The 20,758-nt window shown below is 33.7% G+C and overlaps 1 protein-coding gene across 1 annotated transcript; it reads right to left on the reverse strand.

Moving 5' to 3' along the window:
* Positions 1–16,454: 16,454 nt before the first annotated feature.
* Positions 16,455–19,709, reverse strand: LOC131043455 (cytochrome P450 720B2). Its single transcript, XM_057976657.2, has 9 exons — positions 19,434–19,709; positions 18,868–19,195; positions 18,347–18,496; positions 18,028–18,264; positions 17,547–17,630; positions 17,305–17,383; positions 17,080–17,201; positions 16,854–16,972; positions 16,455–16,729 (listed from the first exon to the last, which is right to left on the reverse strand). The coding sequence occupies exons 1-9, from the start codon at positions 19,658–19,660 to the stop codon at positions 16,639–16,641; spliced, it is 1,437 nt and encodes a 478-aa protein (XP_057832640.2). The 5' UTR covers positions 19,661–19,709; the 3' UTR covers positions 16,455–16,638.
* Positions 19,710–20,758: the final 1,049 nt, after the last annotated feature.

A 20,758-nucleotide genomic window follows, 5' to 3' on the forward strand; every position in this document is an offset into this window, starting at 1 on the left:
AAAGACACCCTAGTGTTCCTATTGATTTCTTTTGGCCTAAATAATTTGAATCTCTTACGTCAAGGAGTGATGCTCTTTTTCAATCTTATCAAAAATGAAAGAAAGATATGATCTTATCCTTAAATCAACCTAGATCCCAAACACTTGACATTCCTATCATACTTGAAGATAAAATTCTTCCCCTCACAGATAGAACTAATCTCCCTCCTAAGGAAGATCGTCAACCTATTCCTATGGATGTGACTATACCTTCTCCTAAGAAGAACAACAATATTCTTCCTAAGGTTAGACCTATACCTCCTTCTCATGATGGACCTGGTCTCCTTCATACACCTAATATTCTTCCTTTGTATGGTATAGTTCCACATCCTTCCTCTTATCGAGAGAAGAGGCATGCTTCTCCTCTTTTTCAACCTAAAAGAACTCAACCTAAACCTTCAGCTATCAAGGAGAGAAACATTCCTACTTTTTCAAGTGTTCCTCCTCCTTCTTAGCCTTCCACTAATACTCAACGGAATCATTGTGTGAGAGAACACTGATGAAAACATCATGTTCAAGCTCATGAAGCTATCCCTCAAACTATTCGATCTCCTAGAACTCCAACAATTGACATGATTCCCTTTTCTCCTAAGCAATATATTCAACCTACATCTCCAAATCATAAGTTGCACAAAACATGTGATGGCTTTACTCCTATTCGTGTTCTTGCTCCTCTTTCTCTAAATTTTGATGAAGAAATGGGTGAAAATATTATTCATGATGGAAATACAACTCCTAATGCTTCTGATAGTGAGTATGAATAATTGATGTGAACAAGCATTTATCAATTGAATTTTCACAAACCCTAATCCTAGCTCCTAGAATCAAACAAAGTGACTTACCACATGAGAAATAGTCCTTATTTGGATCTTGTGATAGCTCCATCTGCTGTGCTCAATTTCTCTCCTCTAGCATGTTGCTCGCCTTCCCAAAATAGTGATCAGCAAGATCACAAGGCAGATGTCATGCTAGATTAGTAATATTAGCACTATAGATCTTCTCTCTCTCCTTTCTTTCTCTTTTGTGATCATTCTTCTATGTGTATCCTCATTCTTCTATTGTTCCCTTAATGTCTATTTGGGGACAATGCAAGGCATTGAGATCTTTTCTTGGTCTCTTTCATGTTGACTCGAAATACATCCTCTCTTCCCTTTCTTTGGGGAATGGCGATTATTATATGCACATACATATATGATATACATGAGTTATCATACAACCTACTGACCCTGAGGAAAGAGAAACTACCTCATGTTTTGTGTTCATTATCCTTGGGTTTATTCCTCGATTAGGGGCTAAATCTATGCGATAACGTGCTCCCTCTCTTCTCTCTCTCTTCGGTGTATCCTACCTTAAATAAATCACTCCTGATAAGGCACGTGAAATCTCTTTAACGTGGTGGCATACACTTTGCTTCTATTTTCCTCTTGATACTTAGAATTACTTAGTGAACTTTATTTCTTTGTAATCTTTGGTATCCTTTCTTTCATGACTCATAGTGAGGGGAACTTTGCTACTTGCAGTCATGGTGCTCCCCTTCTCGATCTTCTCTTTTACTTTTTCAATCAAAGTCATAAGATCCTAATTCCACTAGGATCTTGGCACATCTTGCCTCCTTGACATGGTAAAAGTCTTTTAATCCTATTTCCTTGTACTTTACTGGCAGTATTGGTGTACTCTCATACTTCTGCTAAAGTGGGGGCTAACTATAGTGCCATAAAATTGTGACCCTAGCAATTTTCAACCACATTAGGGTCCTCATGGATGTGAAATCTAATCCACTGGCTTGATCAGAGACCAGAGACTGCTCAACCCCTGAAAATTGCTTCTCCCTTGCCCTCTGCACCACCTTGTCTACACTTTGCCCTAGGGAAAAGGGCAGGATAGGGACATGGCACCCCTATCCCCCCTAGGATAAGGACACGGCACCCCTATCCTCTCAGGATAGGGACATGGCACCCCTATCCTCCCTAGGACAGGGGCGTGGCACCCCTGTCCTCCTAGGACATGGGTGCGGTTCCCTTATCCCTCCCTTATTTTGGGGCAGGACCCTTCCTAAGTCTATATTGAAGGTTGTGCAGTGAGCGGGAAAAATTCCCCAATGTTAGCCTGTGACGAAAATCGGTTTCATTAACCATAATTGTAAAGTATTTAATTTTCATTTTCCCTCTCATTTGGAGGTTGTAAAAGTTGGATGAGTGGGAAGTTTAATTATGATCAAGCATTCAAGAGAATTCAAGCATTCAAGCATTCCTTTCCAACATTGAGCATTCTCAAGTCTCCCTTCAAGGCTAGGTATTACATTCAAGTCAAGGATTCAACCATTGAAGAGGAGATTCATTCCAATATTCAATTCTACACAAGCATTTCTATCAACATTTCTATCACAACCTCCCTTGAGCTGATTTACATTTGAGTCTTTCATTTACATTTACTTACAAGTACTTTCTTTCATTACTTGGTTAATTCCAAAACTGGAGTTTGACCTGAAGGCAAACCCCCAATCCCAATCTATTTTCCTCTCTTTTCTGTGTGTAGGTTGGAGGTGCACAACTATACTTTCAGATTTGGATTTCATTTACAGAGGTGGAAAAACCCTTTTTGTTTTGCAGATTTTTCGGAGGACCGTGTACATTCCTTCTACGGTTCGGGCAACTTTTCCTCAAATTTGTAGGACGACTTTGTCTTGACATATTATTACCAAATCCAGGTACACAACTTCATCCCACGCTTTGATCTCAAGTTATAATCAGTTCTTTGTCACTTTTGCACTTATTCTCTATACATAATTCAATCAATTCCTTTACATTTCAAATAGAAGAGGGAATTAACTTATCATTTCAATTTTATTTAGAATTATATCTTCTTCTTTCGAGGTTGAATCTAGTGAATTTCCTTCCCCCTCTTCCAATGTAACGCGTGAAAAGTTTTTGAAGGGAAATCCATAGTGAAACTCTCATCTCTCCTTGCAGGGAAAGGGTAGCTTTCCTCTTGATCTCTCATTCACACATTTTTCACCCACCATTACATTTTGGTGACATTACAGTTATGTGAATAAAAATAGCAATCTAAATGGAATTGTAATACTGAGCTTTTACCTCATTTTGTGGTTGCAATGTGTAGTTTTCTGCAACTTTGACCACTAATATAATAGAGCCAATTGGGAAAGAGTTCTTAGACATCCTGAATTTCTGATCCAACCACTAAGACCCATGAGTATGCCTTGCATACTTGTAGAAAATATTTCCTTAAAATCTGAAATAAAATCAGCACCATTGACTTCTCTTGAGACCAACTTGCATCTAGAACCTTCACCTCCACTCTTCAAAGTATATTTGACTCTAATCTCATATCTCTTTTTCTCAACAATATTATTTCCAAATTTGTGTTCCCCACCCTCATGAAAACATGAAACAAACTTTGACAAGCCACCACATTGTGAGAACTTCTCATTTTAAACAATCATTTCTATATAAAAAGTATCCATCATCTCTAGGACATAAAAATAGATCTAGCAAGTCTCTTGATGATCTTTGAAGTTGCATTGCACTGCACTCCTACAATATTTTGTTAGTATGAAAAGTAGAATTAATATAGCATAAAGGTTCATGGTACATTGAAAACTCCACATGGTATTCACAACAACAAGTATTACGAATCCTAAGAGGTACACAATAAAATGGCTTTTAAGATTCAAAAGCCCTTTGTGAGATTTGTAAAGTTGGATGTGTTTCACAAAAAATTTTGTACAACATTGTTTGGATTGATTCCAAGAAATGTTTAGGATGCGGTGTATAGTCTCAATTGCCAATTCTTAAGTTTAAAATATCCTTTACATTCAGTGATACCCTAGAGTTAGAGTGCCAAAATTGTTGAATTTCCTCTTTTACATTATCGATCAACTTTTTATCAACACATGGAAACCTCCCACCAAAATCTCGTGTATCATTTTGATGAGGATCGTTGAGTCTTTCTCTTCTTGCAAGTACTCTATCCAAAGTTTTGTGATTTATGTTCAAATCAACACAAGATTGTCTCATAAAGAAAGCCTTTCTCAAATGATGGCTTACTAAGGAGGTTGTAATCACTATCCAAGTAGCTTGAATCTTTCTCCTTTCTATTCTTTCCAATACAATTGAGAGAATTAAAAATATTTTTGACAATAATACATTTTTTTTCCATCTTCTTGTTCACATGAATCTTCAATTTGGCTAGCAAAGGTCTCATATTTTGCATCTTTAGAAATTGAACAAAATTTTTGCATTCTCAGTCAATGTCTAATTGCTAAAATATTGGTTGAAAAGTTGCATAGCCCACAATCGAATGGTTCACATTGACCTCTCACCTTTAATATTGTCTATAATGTACTCATAAATTTCAAGTAGCCATTTTGGGGTTCTTGAAGGTCTTTAATTTTAAAATTGTCTTTCTTACACAAGAGGGTCTTCATTTCTCATGTAATTTGGTGTTACATAATGTTCACTTGGTTCAACATTTCCACCTTCAATGTCAATTCTAAAATTTTCACCTTCAATGTCAATTCCAACATTTTCACCTTCAATATCAATTCCAACATTTTCACCTTTATTGTCAATTCCCACATTTTCATTTGCAAATTCAATATCATGTTGAACATTTTGAATGTCAATTTCAATATTTTCATTCCCACTTTGAATATCATGGTCAACATTTCCAATATCAATATCTACATTTTCATTTTCATTTTCAATATCTTGCTCAACATTTGCATATTCAATTTCCTCTTCACTTGAAATAACATTTGCAGAGGCTTCACCAATATTTGACATACCGAGTCTTCTCTTCCTATGAATTTCTCTATCTCTTTGTCTATATGCTTCAATTTTCTCTTTTGAAAGTCTTCTTTTATATTTTTTCTTTTGACGACTGCTGCTCCCCATTATACTTCCACAAAGATGCTTAAAAATGATTGCTAATGACAAATTTGTCTAAAACAATCTCAAAAAAGAAGAATTTTGTCGTTGTATGTTTGAAAATTCATGTTTGTTGTTTGTAAAAAGAATGTAGGGGCTATTGGAATGCACAAAATAAACCAGTGTCCTATTTTGTGTGGCCGAAGTATCAGATATTTGATACATATCAGACATATTAGATATCTGATATTCAAACATATTTTTTTATATGTGCACCAATATTTTTGTCGCCGCCCAACATTTGAACGTTAGTGTCCAAATGAAAAGATATCATACTGATATTAAATAAATATCTTATATTTGATATCTTTCTATATATGAAGAGTGAGAGAGAAGGGATGAGATAAGGAGAGAAGGGCAAAGGGATAGGGATAGGGATAGGAAGAGGGAGAGGGAGAGTGAGATGGAGAGTGACAGTGAGAGAGAGATGGGGGAAAGGGAGAGGGAGAGGGAGTGGGAGAGTGAGAGAGAGAAGTAGGGAGTGTTGAATATCTGGGCAACTAAGAGGGGGGGTGAATTAGTTGACAATAAAATCCTCTTTTAAACTTTATTCATAGATCTGGAACAACTAGCAGATTTAATAAAATAGATAAACATGAAAACGTATGCACATAACATATTAGACACAAGAAACACTTAAATTTACATAGAAAACCCAAGAAGAGAAAAACCACAAAGAATGATAATTATCAATATATAAACACCAATTAAGGTGACAATGGTTAAGGTGATTTTAAAAAAGGATGGCTCACTATCGAGATGCTCACTACCCAAAAAGGCTCACTTCTAGAAGGCTCACTACCTAGAAAGGCTTACTACTGAAGAGAGAAAGATATAAGAGAATCCACCACTGAAATACACTCTACACAATAGGAACTTGTTCTAGTATCAATCTGCAACACAACAACTAGATTATTTCAATATTGCATATCTTCAACACAAAAAGCCACTCTCAAACTCATCTAGATCAAACTCATTAATATGCTATCTTCAAAAAAACATAATCCTCAATGTCAGCCAAGATAGAGATCTAAAATAGGTTTGTACTAAACATTCTAATGGCGAGAAGGAATGAGAAGTAGACCTCATTACAATGTTCCTCATCGACCATATTGACATGCTAGAAACATCACCAAATCCAAACCCAAAATATTATCCACATGCTATAAAACTGTTCTCTTCCTCGCCCCTTCTGAAAATCCTTTCTGGTCTAAAGCTTGGTTAAAGGGTCAAACCCCCAAAATCAACTTTTTCTATTGGACTATTCTTCAAAATAAAATCTTGACCTTAGATAACCTCAAGGGTAGAGGATTTTCCTTTCCTAATAGATGTGCTATGTGTCTTAAGGAGGAAGAGTCAGTGGACCATCTAGCCATCCACTATTCCTATTCTGCTTCTATCTAGGAAAGATTTCTCAAGAGTTTTTTTGCATTGATTGGGTGTTTCCTAACACTATTAGTGAGTTGTTCTACTCCTAGAATTACCATTGGTCTAACTCTTTTTTGAGATCTCTATGGCAGCTATCTCTCCCTCACATCCTGTGGGGATTATGGAAAGAAAGAAATAATTGTATTTTTAGGGACACTTCTCTTACTCAGGATATTGTGTTCCAGAAAATACAATGGGCGATTGTGGAGAACATTGGGATCATTGGGGGTCCCTGCTTTTTGACCAACCCATTGGAATCTCATATTTTAAGTTCCTGGAATTTGAAGAATGATGGCAGTTCTGACCCCAAGAAAAACAAAAGATTAGAAGCAAGATGGCAAACTCCCCCTCATGGTTGGTTCAAAGTCAATTTTGATGGTGCTGCAAAAGGTAATCTGGGCCCTGCAAGATGTGGAGCTATTCTTAGAGATGACAAAGGTACATGCAAGGAAATGATTGTTGTTCCAATAGGAAGCCAAACAAACCACAAGGCAGAAGCAATGGCAACACTCCAAGGTATTCTCCTTGCAAAAAGATGGAATTGCCCCTACATATGGATTGAAGGGGACTCTAACAACATCATTAAATGCCTCAAGGGGACCTCTAAGCCCTCATGGTCTATCAATAACATTATAAAGGCAGCTAGAGACCTCATTAACACTTTTGAGAAAAGTTACATAGCTCATATCTACCATGAAGCAAATGGTTTTGCTAACTGGGCAGCCAATGTGGCGGTCAATCAAGATGAAATGATTACTTGGAAGGGAGAACAAGGCCTCCTAGAGGATGTCAGATTAATCATTTTTAAGGATCAATATAATAGCACCCCAAATATCATTAATGTATAAAACAATAATGAAATGGATTAAAAGGAGTGCTTCGAGCAATTATAATATTGTCAGCACCATTTATTATAACACTCAATCGATCACTTCCCATGCTTTCTGGGTAAATTTGGTAGCTCCAAGAAACTCTTTGTCTAAAGCTCTCTGCAAGTTTCGACATTCAGCTTTGAATAGAGAAAATATGGGAGGAAATAGGTGTCACTACGAACCTAGCAGCTGTAAGGAATGGAAGCAAAAGGAGGTGGTCTGGAACATTCTGGAGAAGGGTGGGTTTTCAAAATTTATGGAGAGGTTCCATGGACGGGATGCCACAGTCACTAATTTCTTTTGTAAAAACTGGAAAAAGGGCACTTTGAAGATGGGAGACCAGTCTGTTGTCATAGATGAAGACCTTATTGCCCAGGCCACAGGTCTCCGAAGGGAAGGAAGCAACTACTACAGAGACAGAAAAGTGAGCAAGGAGGCCATTGAAAGATATCCTAAAACTGAAAAGGAGAAAAAACGCCTAGTGAAGCTAAGTAAAACTTACTATCCCCCTAGGGCTTTTGTTAAACCATGGAGGGAGGTCCTTTTTGTTATAATGCACTATATTACTTTGGATGGTAGATTCACTAAAGTATACGGCTACCATTTTTTTTTTTATGAATCATTTTAGGCATGACGAGAAGGTTAACATTCCATATTTTCTGTTATGTTCTATCAATGCCACCATTAAGGCCTATAAAGAGAACCCTATGGGTGACACTGCCCTGCATCAAGGCTTAATGGTTCTTATTTATGACCACCTCAAGGCTAACCAAATAGCCCGCCCACAACCCTCTATTTCTGAGTCTGAGGGGGATGGGTCGGACTCTATTTTTTCTTTGGATGAGGGTTCTGATAGTGATCCAACGAGCGAATCTAAGGAGAGTACGAATGACTCAGAAGTTCAAGTAGGTAAGAAGAGGAAACATTTGAAAACCAGGCCTTCCTCCTCAAAGGGAAAGAAATCTAAAGGCAAAATTCTCTAGATAAGCTCCTCCTCCTCCTCCTCCTCCTCCTCCTCCTCCTCCTCGAAGGTCTCTGAATATTCAGAGAAGAAGAAACCCCAGGGTTCTCTGAAAAAGAAAACTAAAGCCCATATTCAGACCAGAAACAAACAAAAGAGAAAGGGTGAGAATGTGAAGGAGCTGGAGGAACATAAGCAGAAAAAGATTTCGGATGTTGACCAGAACTTGGAGGAGGTGACCACTGGAGAAGTTCATAGGGCTAAAGATAAAGCTACTATTGGTGACACCCCAAATAAGGAACAGGACAACTCTGGTAAGATACATCCCCCCTCAAACCCTCCTCCTAAGGGTTTGAAAGGTTTTATGGACACCATGGAATGGCTAATCACCAGTTACAAGAAAGTTGTGGATGACAACAAGAAGCTCAGCCACAAAATCCAGATTCTGGAAATTATCAACACCGGTGAAGGGAAGACTATGGCAGATTATATGGAGGATTTGACAAATACTATTGCTAAAGCTGAAAAGATAAGAGACTCCTCCAACCCCAGATTCGAGCAAATTGAGAAAGACTTGTTGGAGAGGAAATCGAATGCTAATGCTATGGATCAAACTATGTCGGGAATTGTCAGTAAAGTCAACAAAATTGAGGAATGTCTCAAAAGTATCGCAGAGCAAAGCTTAAACATTCTGAAGGTCTCTGCTAGCAACACTAAAACTCTCATCATCAAATTGGATGAGGAGAAGGACATCTTGGAAATTGACCCTGACACTGAAGGTACAAAAGATGTTCAAGGACCTAGAACAAGAACCAGAGGTAAAAAGAAGGAGAAGAAGCCTAATAAGGACCTAGATGATCTCAAAGTTATTGTGGCCACCTATGACTAGTTGGTGATTAAGGCGGAGGACCTCCTGAAGACTCTTTAACTGTGCAATGTTTTCCTGGTTTCTGTTGTTTTGTTGTTTCTATCTTTTGTTGTCCTTTCTGTTTACTGGCTTTTTTGCCAGTCGTTTTGTTAGCAGTTTTTTGTGTTCTGGATACTCTATGATGATACTTCTTAATCTCCTATGTTAAAGGTTTCGGGTCTTGAAAACCTATTTTTCTTATTAATCAGAACTTTTCTAGTTGTCTTATATTAGGTGCCAACAATCATAGTGGTAAGTTTATAATTAGAAGGTGATCCGTATTGGGTAACTAATCAATAGGGAAGGTGGTAGGAGTAATGATGGTGGTAGGGGCTATAATAGGGATGAGAGTGGTGGTCATGGAATTGCTAAAGGTAGATATAAGATTGGGATATGAAGAAAAAATTGGATGGGGTAAATCATTAGAGGAAGTCGATAAAAAATCAAAGACTATTCAATATATTTATGTCATAGGAACACCTTTCATGTTCTTATAAAAGAAATGTTCTAATTGACTAGGAGACCTTTCTTGAGGAAATGCATCATTTAAGGCTTGCCTAATAAAGTGTAAGATATTGTTTAACCAAATGAGCCTCAACATTATAGGATTTTTGATCCTCCAAGTGGTTCTCAACATGAACATTAGAAGATATAATAGTGTTGTTATTTTGGGTGGTCATATTGGGATTTACATGAGCACGCCTCACTGAAATATTAAAATCATACATAGTTCATGACATAAAAAATAAAAATAAGCTTAAAAAATCACTTTCAAAATTTAAATTTAAAAAAAAATTAGAACTATATTGTATCTAAAAATGAAACCCTAGTGGGGCCCTAGTGCAACAACCAATGTTGAAAAAGAGAAATCACAAAATAGAGATCAAACCTTGAAATGAGAGACATAAAAATTGAAAAATGAATGTATAAGAACACAAAACCCTACAAGAATCTAAAATGATGATGTAATAATAAATCCTAGATCAAAAGCCTAATATCTAGTAAAATTATTAAACCCTAAAACAAAACCCTAAGGAGTGTATTGTCATGCCCAAAATTTGACTAATGGGACATTGCCACATCACAATTATTTTTTTATTTAAATGTGAAATTTGATACATAATGCATCTCACATGGACAAAGTGCAGTGTCTATAAGCATCTAGTGATTGATGCTTACACATTGCCCTTTTAGACACGCCACCCGAGGAAGGGGATAATAGAGAATATAGTAGCACATGGTTCACGATTGGTTGACCCACACACCCTAGGTCACATTCTTTGGTATAATTAAGTTATAGTTGTGGTATATTGACCTCAAATCTATGACACCTAGACTTGCTCATACTAAAATTAGATTTTCACCCTAGTCATTGGGCTAGAACCTTGTTCATAAAAGATTAAGAGCTTACATATTGTTACTAAGGCTTCAAACAATGTATTTTTAGAGATGTCTACTTTATCATTCATGATTATTAATAACATTTATTTAGTACTCAAGAGGGGATATTATGCATATGTATACTGTACATATATACATATGTATAATGCACCGACTTTCGAGTACGCATGATGAAGCGGTCTCCAATTTGCTTGTTTCCTAGAATATGTAATGTTATGTTAAGCATTAAGTTATTAGCAACATATCTAACTCGTTGCTTTACACGAATATTAGATTTTCTTAAATGAAATCCCCATAATCATTACAAACAATGGTTAGATTATCTCAATGTTAATTAATATTATTATGTGTTACTAATGACGTTAATATCGTTGAGTTTAATTGTCTTAATCCTAAGTCACAATATTTATTTAATATAATTGATTTGACTACAAATAAATATTCACAAGAATAAAACAACTTTGACTTTAATAATTGTTTAACATTAAATGACATTCATTATTAATTAAATAAAATGAGTTTAATTTAGAAAAAGAAACTAAATAAGATAGTTAATACATTTAGTTAAAGTTACCTTTTAGAAGTCATACTACTAATTCTTAGTCAAGATATTATTATGATTTTATTCCTTCTATGTAAGAGAAGATTTCTTACATCAATCCTGTTTTTTTTCAGTGTTCTATTACACAAAGGGACTTGCTAAGGAGGAATACGTGGAGTTCGAAAAGGCATCACATGCAATGAAGAATACCTCTTTTCTACACGTAGCATACCCATTGAATGACATTCATTATTCATTAAATAAAATGAGTTTAATTTATCTTTCTTGCTTTACGTGATTCTCCCTCCCTCATTTAATTTATTTCCTCATCGCTCAAGCCCTAGCAGCTTACGGACAGCAATAATAGTGAAGGCGGCTAGGGTTTGAGAAGAATTCCATGGAGATGCTACCAGGAAGATAAGTGACTGCGGCGAACAATGGGGATCAAGTTTAGATTGGTTAAGGTAAGGTTTCAGCTACGACCACAGCACAAGTCAGCTTGACCTGAGGATGGAGGGCATGGATATGGGAAAAGCATGACCGACGCCTGAGTCTAAAACGACAGTTCTTGGATCTTAGCGTAGATAAAGGAGTTCTACGGCCACCTTTGAGGGTAAAGATTTAGAATTTTCCTCTTACGGTATCCGACCCCAAATTTCACAGTTCTGAACCTATTGCTCATTTTATTTGTTTCCTCTGTATTTTTTTTAAAGACTTAGTGGATGTAACCATTTCTACTTAATATCCACTTCTTTTCCATAGAATGGCCATAGTACTAATCATATATATTGCATCTTTATTATAGCATTGCAGAGGGGTTTGATTTTCAATTCCAAAGATGTGGATTGTATTTCTTCACTCAAATGAATAAATTTATTTTCTTGTCAATGTATCTGAATTTATGATTAATATTAAACTTTTTTTTTTTTTATTATTTACATGTTAATGATTTTACTTTACCTTATTATGCACTCGTGTGTTTTCTTTTTATCAAAAGGTAAGTTTTTAAGTGAGGTTTTGTCTGAGGCAAATGTTGAAATGAGATTGTCTTCTTCAACAACCAGATCTTTGGAAGAGTGTACATGTTATCTAATATTGCAAGGGAATAGCTTCTTTATTTATTTATCTGTTTATTTTCTTTGAAAACTACTGCCTCTATACACTAATCAACTATAACTCTAGATCACTAGATATGGTCTTTCAACAGGAAATCACATGTTAGCTTAAATCCTCATCAATACTGCAGAGAAAGCACGAGTTAAGAAATTTTTATTTAGATCTATGATGTAAACTGTAAAACACACACTTAATCTGCAAGCAATAACTATAACATTTCAACTGAGCAAAGAACTTTCCTTTTTATTTCATTTATGTGTGCTATGATAACATTATGTTTGGAAAGCTATTTTTTTGTAGAACAAAATATATAAATTATACTGGATCTAATTAACTACTATATTCCATTTTCTTTATTTTGAAATAACAGGATATTCCTTTCATTTGAATAACAGGAAACACATCTCACTTACATATCTAGTCTGTCTCTGACAAAGTAAGATTTACAACTTTATCCTTTGGAATATCTTACATGTCCCAACTTCAAATCTTTATTCAGAGTTTACAAAAGAAAAAAAGAAAACAAAACTGAAACTATTTCTTTTTTTCATGAAAAATTACATTCGATAACACCTAATTCTATGATGAAATTTCTGGAATAACTCTCAATACAATATTCTCACTAGCAGATGGCATACAACTATAAGCAATGGAGGATGCTCAAGGCCCTTTCCAACAGCATGATGCAATAAGGCTTGGCTTCACCACAATTAGCTCTCTATATCCCTGACAACCTGCACATAAAATAAATACCCTTCCATGGCCCTTTTATGCTCACCTCCCAGCCTAGGCTGAAAAAACCAGCCACCCCCGAGCTGGGAGGTAACCGTAATGACCCAGGTAACAATCATGAAGTCCAGTAATTAAACAGATGGGAAAATTGGTGGACAAGATGCCCTAAAAAAAATAACAACAAACTCTTCCAAAAACAACAGGGGATTCACAACACATTGAACCAATCTCTGGTTCATTTGAGGGAGAGGTGAGGGGATCTCAACATGGGTAGACTAATGGAGTATTGTTGAAGTATTTTGTTTTCAACAGCAAATGATTCATGAGATTATCACTTTCTCTTGTACAACCAATCCTCCCTTAGGTACTAATACCTTTTTTTTAACAAATAAATAGTACGATCTCCCTCCCTCAATCCCACACACAGGTTGCTCCGCTCTCAGCCATGAGGGGAGCCAACACAAAACACATACAAATACAGAAATACAAAATAAAACTCACAATACATACATATAACAAAATCCAACATTTGTATACCCATTTTAAGATAGCAAAGGCAAAACGTTAATCTGAAATAGCTAATCAAAATCAATGCAGAGGATGATGTGAACTCCCTGCTCCTCCCAATCTTCTCCCTTCCTTTTCCCCTTTTTTTTTAACCCCTTTTTCCTACTAATCTGAAAAATAAAATCTTCCATTCCCTTCTTCCACCCCTCATTAAGAGGATTGGTGGTAAAAAAATAAATACCCTCCCTCTTTCTTGTCTCCTCTCATAAACGGGGCTTTTTCTTTTCACTAAAGAGGGCTTAGTCTTCCATCCATCCCCATTTTCGTCACTTCTAAAATGGTATTTATGCAGGGCCTTTATTGAGGTATGGGCAATAATTTGACCAAAACTCAACCCCTCAACCCTAGGTAACTCAACTAGGGTCTTAAAAATGCATAAAAAAAAACATAAATTATGACCTTTTGACCCCTCTAAATAGCCCTTTTGAGATGTATCCAAAAATTACCTTATTTGCAATTAAAGTCATTTAGATTTCTAACTTATGAGCACAAAACTTTACCTTGACACATTCATACAATTCCACATTACATAAATAACATCACAAACACAAGACTGCAATGGACTGAGTCTGGCTATACGTGGCTTGTACACATGGGATCATTCAGTTACCTCCATTAAGATAGCCATGGAAGGTTAGCCTGCAAATAGCTCAAGCAAATATTAGTCAAGCAAATATTAGTCCCAGTTAAGAGCAAATATTTTAAAATAATAACTTGACAATTAATACACAACATGTTCATCAATTTATACATCACATATCCAACATTATTTCAAATAAAATCACATAACATCCATAATTTTTAAATACATTTAACCCTTACATAGAATAAGTTCAAATCCATTTAATCATTAATGTATTAAAACATGTTCAAGTAACACAATCCACATGATTAAGTTACAAAGATTACTTAGCTAATCCAATGATGGTGATGAGCAATTGCATAATTTTCAAACACCTACTTCTAATTAGTGATAACAAATAAAACTCAAGATTTATATGTAATTTATCTAATCTAATAATAACAGTAAAGTCCATACTCAAAGTATCCATAATCATAATTAAGTCACAAAGATTACTTAGCTAATCCAATCATGATGATGAGCAATTGCATAATTTTCAAACACCTACTTCTAATTAGTGATAACAAATTAAACTCAAGATTTATATGTAATTTATCTAATCTAATAATAACAGTAAAGTCCATATTCAAAGTATCCATAATCTCGATTAAGTCACAAAGATTTACTTAGCTAATCCAATGATGATGAACAATTGCATAATTTTCAAACACCTACTTCTATAGTGATAACAATAAAACTCAAGATTTATATGTAATTTATTTAATCTAATAATAACAGTAAAGTCCATACTCAAAGTATCCATAATCATAATGTACATATAGTTCCAAAATATAGGTCTAGGTAGAATATCATAGAGTTTCATCAAGTATCCAAAATTAAATGAGGCATGCCATGTCCATTAGATGTTGACATGTTCACTAAAAATTCGAAGTAAAATAAAAATTGTCAAAGCCTAATTTATGCTAACCCAATACTTGATACATTTAAATATTTTAATCTTGAAATCTAAAATGCTTGACTTGTTTGCCACCTAGAATCTTGAAATCTAAAATGCTTGACTTGTTTGCCATCTGGAATCTTGAAATCTAAAAGACTTCTTGAAATCTAAAATGCTTGACTTGTTTGCTACCTAGAATCTTTTCTAGAACTCTAGTTGTTGTTGGGTCAATTCTATGGATTTGGATTGATTTTGAAAGAACTTATGTTTTGATGTTTAGCTAAATCTCATGTCTCTAAATCTTGTGTCTTTATTTCTCAAGTTTGCCTCAAATTCTACTTGATGTTGAAGGTTAAGGACTAAATGCATTTATAAATACCTTTAGAAAGTTGCCACAATGCTAGTGTCAAGTTATCCTATGTCAACCAATCAGAAAGATTGGTTTGATGATTGGCAAATAAGAAGTAGGCATGTGTATATCTTACAATGATGGTTCTAAAGTAAATATCGTTCCTTTTAGTGCACCATTTGAAGTTTTCCACTAATAAATGCTTTTAAACATTGTAGGAAGTCGAAATGAAATGAGACTAGGATGATGAAATTGATGAATTAATGTCCAAATGAACATTTTTAAATACCATCACATAATAATACATAAAAAATGTGCAACAAGTAGGTTCAGGGTAGGAATAGAACCAAAGATAATATAACCAAAGAGAATATGGGATGTATAACAAATGTAAAAAAGATTGGAAAAATATATAGAAATAAATAAAACATTATAAATTATATAATAATATGTATAAATATAAATAAACAAAAAGTTAAGAAACGAATTCATTTTTTTACAAAACTATATCATTTATCAATTATAATTACATTAAAATATTTTAAAAATAAATATAAAACTAAATAACAATTAACATGAATCTACCAATTTTTACCATCGTATAAATATTTCTAACTCAAAGAAACAATGTTAGCTTGAGCCCTTTAGGCAAATTCAAATGTTTCACCCTTTTAAGGGAGGAAACTCCCTCATGAGAATGTGGTCACTCTATATTTTTCTTCTCAAGTAATTCATACAATCTTACTATATTTTTCCCCTTTTAGGCAAATTCAAATGTTTCACCCTTTTAAGGGAGGAAACTCCCTCATGAGAATGTGGTCACTCTATATTTTTCTTCTCAAGTAATTCATACAATCTTACTATATTTTTCCCCTTGTACTTATAATATGCTTTTAAAATCTAGCTCTAGTTAGAATCAAACAATTAAGCTAATTTATGGTTAGTATCATATATTGGTATATAATTAATTTATATAAAAATTCAAAGCAAAATATTGTATCTAAACATTGATTGTATAAAAATTTGGGATACAAATCTATATGCATATATAAATATTTTAGATAATTGTAAATTAAAAATAATATCTAAATTTTATTTACTTTATGCCCTTATATAAAATAGCATTGTTATCACATGTGATAGCAAACTTTTATTTGGTGTTCATATAAGCCTTGCGATTTTATTTTTTTATATGTTTACATGTAGCTAAAATCAAAGATTTATGATTCATAAGTATTTTTGCATAAAATTCAACATCAATTACGAGCATATAGGCGAATTGGAAGACCCTTTACTAGAGTAGGGACTGGAAAGTAACATATCCGATCATCTTCAATTGGTTCCCACCTGCATGCACATATTATCAATTGCTGAAATTAGTCATTTTTTTACCTATTAATCCAATAATTATGACTTCTTTCTACAATGATATTGCAATTCATGTGCTTTTATAAATGATAGACAAGCTCACCTAAATTTAGTGACAAAGTTGTGCAAGAATAGAGCGATTTCAAATCTTGCCAAATGGAGTCCTGGACAAAGCCTAGCACCTCTCCCAAATGGCATATACCATGGATTTTCAGACAGAGCCTACAAATTGAGTAAGTTGAATCAAATTATCATTATACAATACAAAATACCATTCATAGTTTATAGAAATTCATAGTTAAATAAATCAAGTTAGTGGGTTGACATACTAGGGAAGACTCATTTTGCCAACGCCATGGATTGAAAGTGAATGGATCAGGGTAGTATTTTTCATCTAAATGCATTGCAACTAGGACTACATACACTGTCCATCCTTTGGGAATGACAAAATCTGCATTTGCACTTAGTTAGCTTACAATAGTGTAACAATAAACCTTTCAACCTACTTAGCTTAAGCAATATTAAATTTACATTAAGATTTCACAAAATTGAACCTTTAAATTTAACATCTTGTTTTGCTTCTCTATATACCCCTTGGCCAGCACTACCCAATCGAAGAGCTTCTTTTATCACCTAGAAAGAAAACCAAATTAAAGAAATTGTTGTAAATTTTATTAAATAATAATGAACTAAGTTGTGATTTCATAAAGAGATAGTAATACTAATATAATAGTTTATCATCTAAGAGGGGTAGAAGATAGAGTCCCTTAAAATTAAAATTAAAATTTGTACTCACACAATGAGTGAATTTCATAGCTTGATAGTTGTCCCATGTTAGCTTTCTATTTCCATTATCCTTTAATAGAGAGTCATGCTCAGCCTGCTTAATCAAAATATGCGTTGGGTATCTTACAAAATATTATGATAACCTATAATTCACAACCATAAGAATATGATTTAAATCTTAGGAATGATGAGTTGTATGCACTCCACAATCTAAGTATATGAATTCTAAGACATTTAACTCGTTTGTCCATGACCTACCAAGTAAAAAACTACCATAATGTGTGTCTATTATCTTTTTAAATTAGATATACCTAAACAATGCCCATCTTGAAATTACTTTTAAACGAAAAGATCCATATCCCATAATTTTAACTCTTTGAACTTAGTTTTCTAAGATGGACCCCTTACTAAGTCATTTGTATAAAGGCAATTAAATTAATTTTATTTTTTCTTGACTAGAATTTAATTTTCAATTATAGCTAAATGCTCACCGTTAGCTCCTTCATTGCTTGTGGGTTGTCCATGAGAAATTTAATAGCAAATGCCATGGTTGTGGAAGAAGTTTCATAACCAGCAAACATCAAAAATAATAAAAAATCGCCAATAATTTCATTTGACCATGACTCTTCTTTCAAAAATTTTGTCAATAGATCATTACGAATCACTTCAGGATGTTGTCTTCTCTCCTCTATACACTCTTCAACCTTTCTTATGAATGCTTCTCTTCCCTGCATTCCTTATGACCAACCATCAATATTCTATTGAAATGCATTTATATCACTCAAATATTAATAAAGTTGGATGAATTACCTTAATCCCTTTTGTATAATTAGATCCTGGAAATTTGATGGGGATTTGAAGGATAGCTACCACATATGCCTCAAAAGCCTCATAGATTTCTTTTGAATCTTCATAAGGAGGTAAGTCCAACAACTTTTTACCCATAATATTCAAAAGAACCTACACATTGAGGAAGAGATTATTAATGGCAAACAAGTTCTAATAATAACAACTTCATATTTATTGTATTATATAATAACAAAATAACAAAACCATGTAAATACCACTCAACCTTTAAAAGGAATTGATATGATATCTTATTATCTTAATTAACACAATAATGAGACAACTTCAATCTTAACATAAATTTCATGTTTTATAAGACTTGTTTCATCTATCTTTATAAAAAATTACAACTCTTTAATCCCATTTTTATCAATATTATATTAGATTTTAACTTTTACATATTTTAAAAAATCTTTATTTTCTTTGACTACTTAAAAAAATATACAAAAGATTGCATGAATTAAAGACAAAACAACATTTTATACCTTATGGCATTCCTTCTGAAGATGAATAACACCCTTATTTTGCCATCTCTCCATTGCTGCAGTGAAGACATTTTGTAAATCATCCATGAAGCCTGAGATGAGATTCTCATGCTTCAGCAAATTGGCAGCACTTGCATGGAGTTTCCTCTGAAGATCACCATGGACATTGAGTATACCATATTTCCCAACAAGATTTTTAAAAGATAGCGGGTAATTGGCTTGGAACAACCTGCCCTCATTCTGCAAAACATATCTATTGAACTCTGGATCAACTGATATAACCATGCGTGCTCTTCCAAACAGATTTGTTCTAAAAACTGGCCCATACCTGCATTACAAATCATCTTCATTCTATCATTCCCAAATAACAGAGAAGCCTAGAGAGGCCAACTCATAAAAATCATCTCCACAGCCCAAAGAGGGGAAATCAAATGATAACAATAAAACAAAAGTCATGAAGAACAAAGAGACCATAAACAGAGTCACGATCGAATCTCACTGCTCACAGTGCTATGGCAATCAATACTGAGATGTAAAGGGATAGAAAAGGAAGCAAATTTCATTACTTGTTCTCATGATCTTGAATGAATTGACGCGGTTGAAGTGATCTAAGGCCTCGATAGAAACTGATGGATTCTCCAATCAGTGGCCATCCAGAGGATCCTCGGGGCACTGACATTTCCAAGCTTTTGTTGGTTCTGCCTGCAATTTTCCATACAAAAATTGTCACAGACAATATTACCCCCATTAGAACCCAATACAAATATCCATCCAGTAAAGACATTTCCTTCATTTTTCAAAGCTTTCAAGAATAGATTGTTGATTTGGGACTGAAAAATTTAACCCCTAACAAGTCTCTTTAAATAGATTTTTCAACTTTGAATGATTAAGATTCTTACATTAAAAAAATAGATTCCTCAAATAAGCCAAAGAGGTATCTAACTTCAACATAAATATTTAATGTTGCATAAAAAAAATAGATGATGAGGTGGAGGTCATTCCTCAAATAAGCCAAAGAGGTATCTAACTTCAACAATATGCTTATTACTAGGGTTAGTTGGTTTAGTGTTGATTTCTTTGTGGTTAAGATAGGGATCCCCTGATACTCTGTAGGTTGGTTGCTTGTCATTTTCTATAATAGTAGGTGGAATGTGTTGACTTTGGAAAACATGTTAGATCTTGATTATAATATAAGATTGATTCCCTTATTTTTTATAAAATACTATATTTTTTACTTTTCTATAATAGTAGGTGGAATATGTTTTTGATAGTTAAGATATTGTTACTTTTTCAACATAAATATAAGTTTAAATAAATATATATATTGGACTTTTAAATAAATAAATAAATATATGATAGATCTTGACGAGAATATAAATTGGATCATGTTTTTAATTATTACTAAAAACATATATCGACTTTGAAAAACATGTTAGATCTTGATTATAATATAAGATTGATTCCCTTATTTTTATAAAATACTATATTTTTAACTTTTCAAACCATAAATATGGCTTATAGACTAGTCATCCCATTTTTATTATTATTTTATACAACATAAAGTGTTACTTTAATGATAGGCAACCAAAGAATATATATTATAATAATGATAGTCTTAATATATATTCTAACATATTAAATCCCTCAAGTAACGGCCATATCATGAAGGATTTATATATTTATAATTTTCACAATGGTTCTTATTTGCATGAATATATATATGATAAATTTATAGGCTATTGTATTTTTAAGAAGTTAATTTTAAAATTTAGGTGATTTTTCTATCATAAATAATTTTCTGTTAAATTGATTTATCATATTTAATTTGAAGTTAATAATTATTTATATATATAAAATTAACATTCATGTATTTGTTTATTTATTTATAATT

The sequence above is a fragment of the Cryptomeria japonica genome, chromosome 4, assembly GCF_030272615.1.
Source record: "Cryptomeria japonica chromosome 4, Sugi_1.0, whole genome shotgun sequence".
In the NCBI taxonomy this organism is placed as follows: Eukaryota; Viridiplantae; Streptophyta; class Pinopsida; order Cupressales; family Cupressaceae; genus Cryptomeria; species Cryptomeria japonica.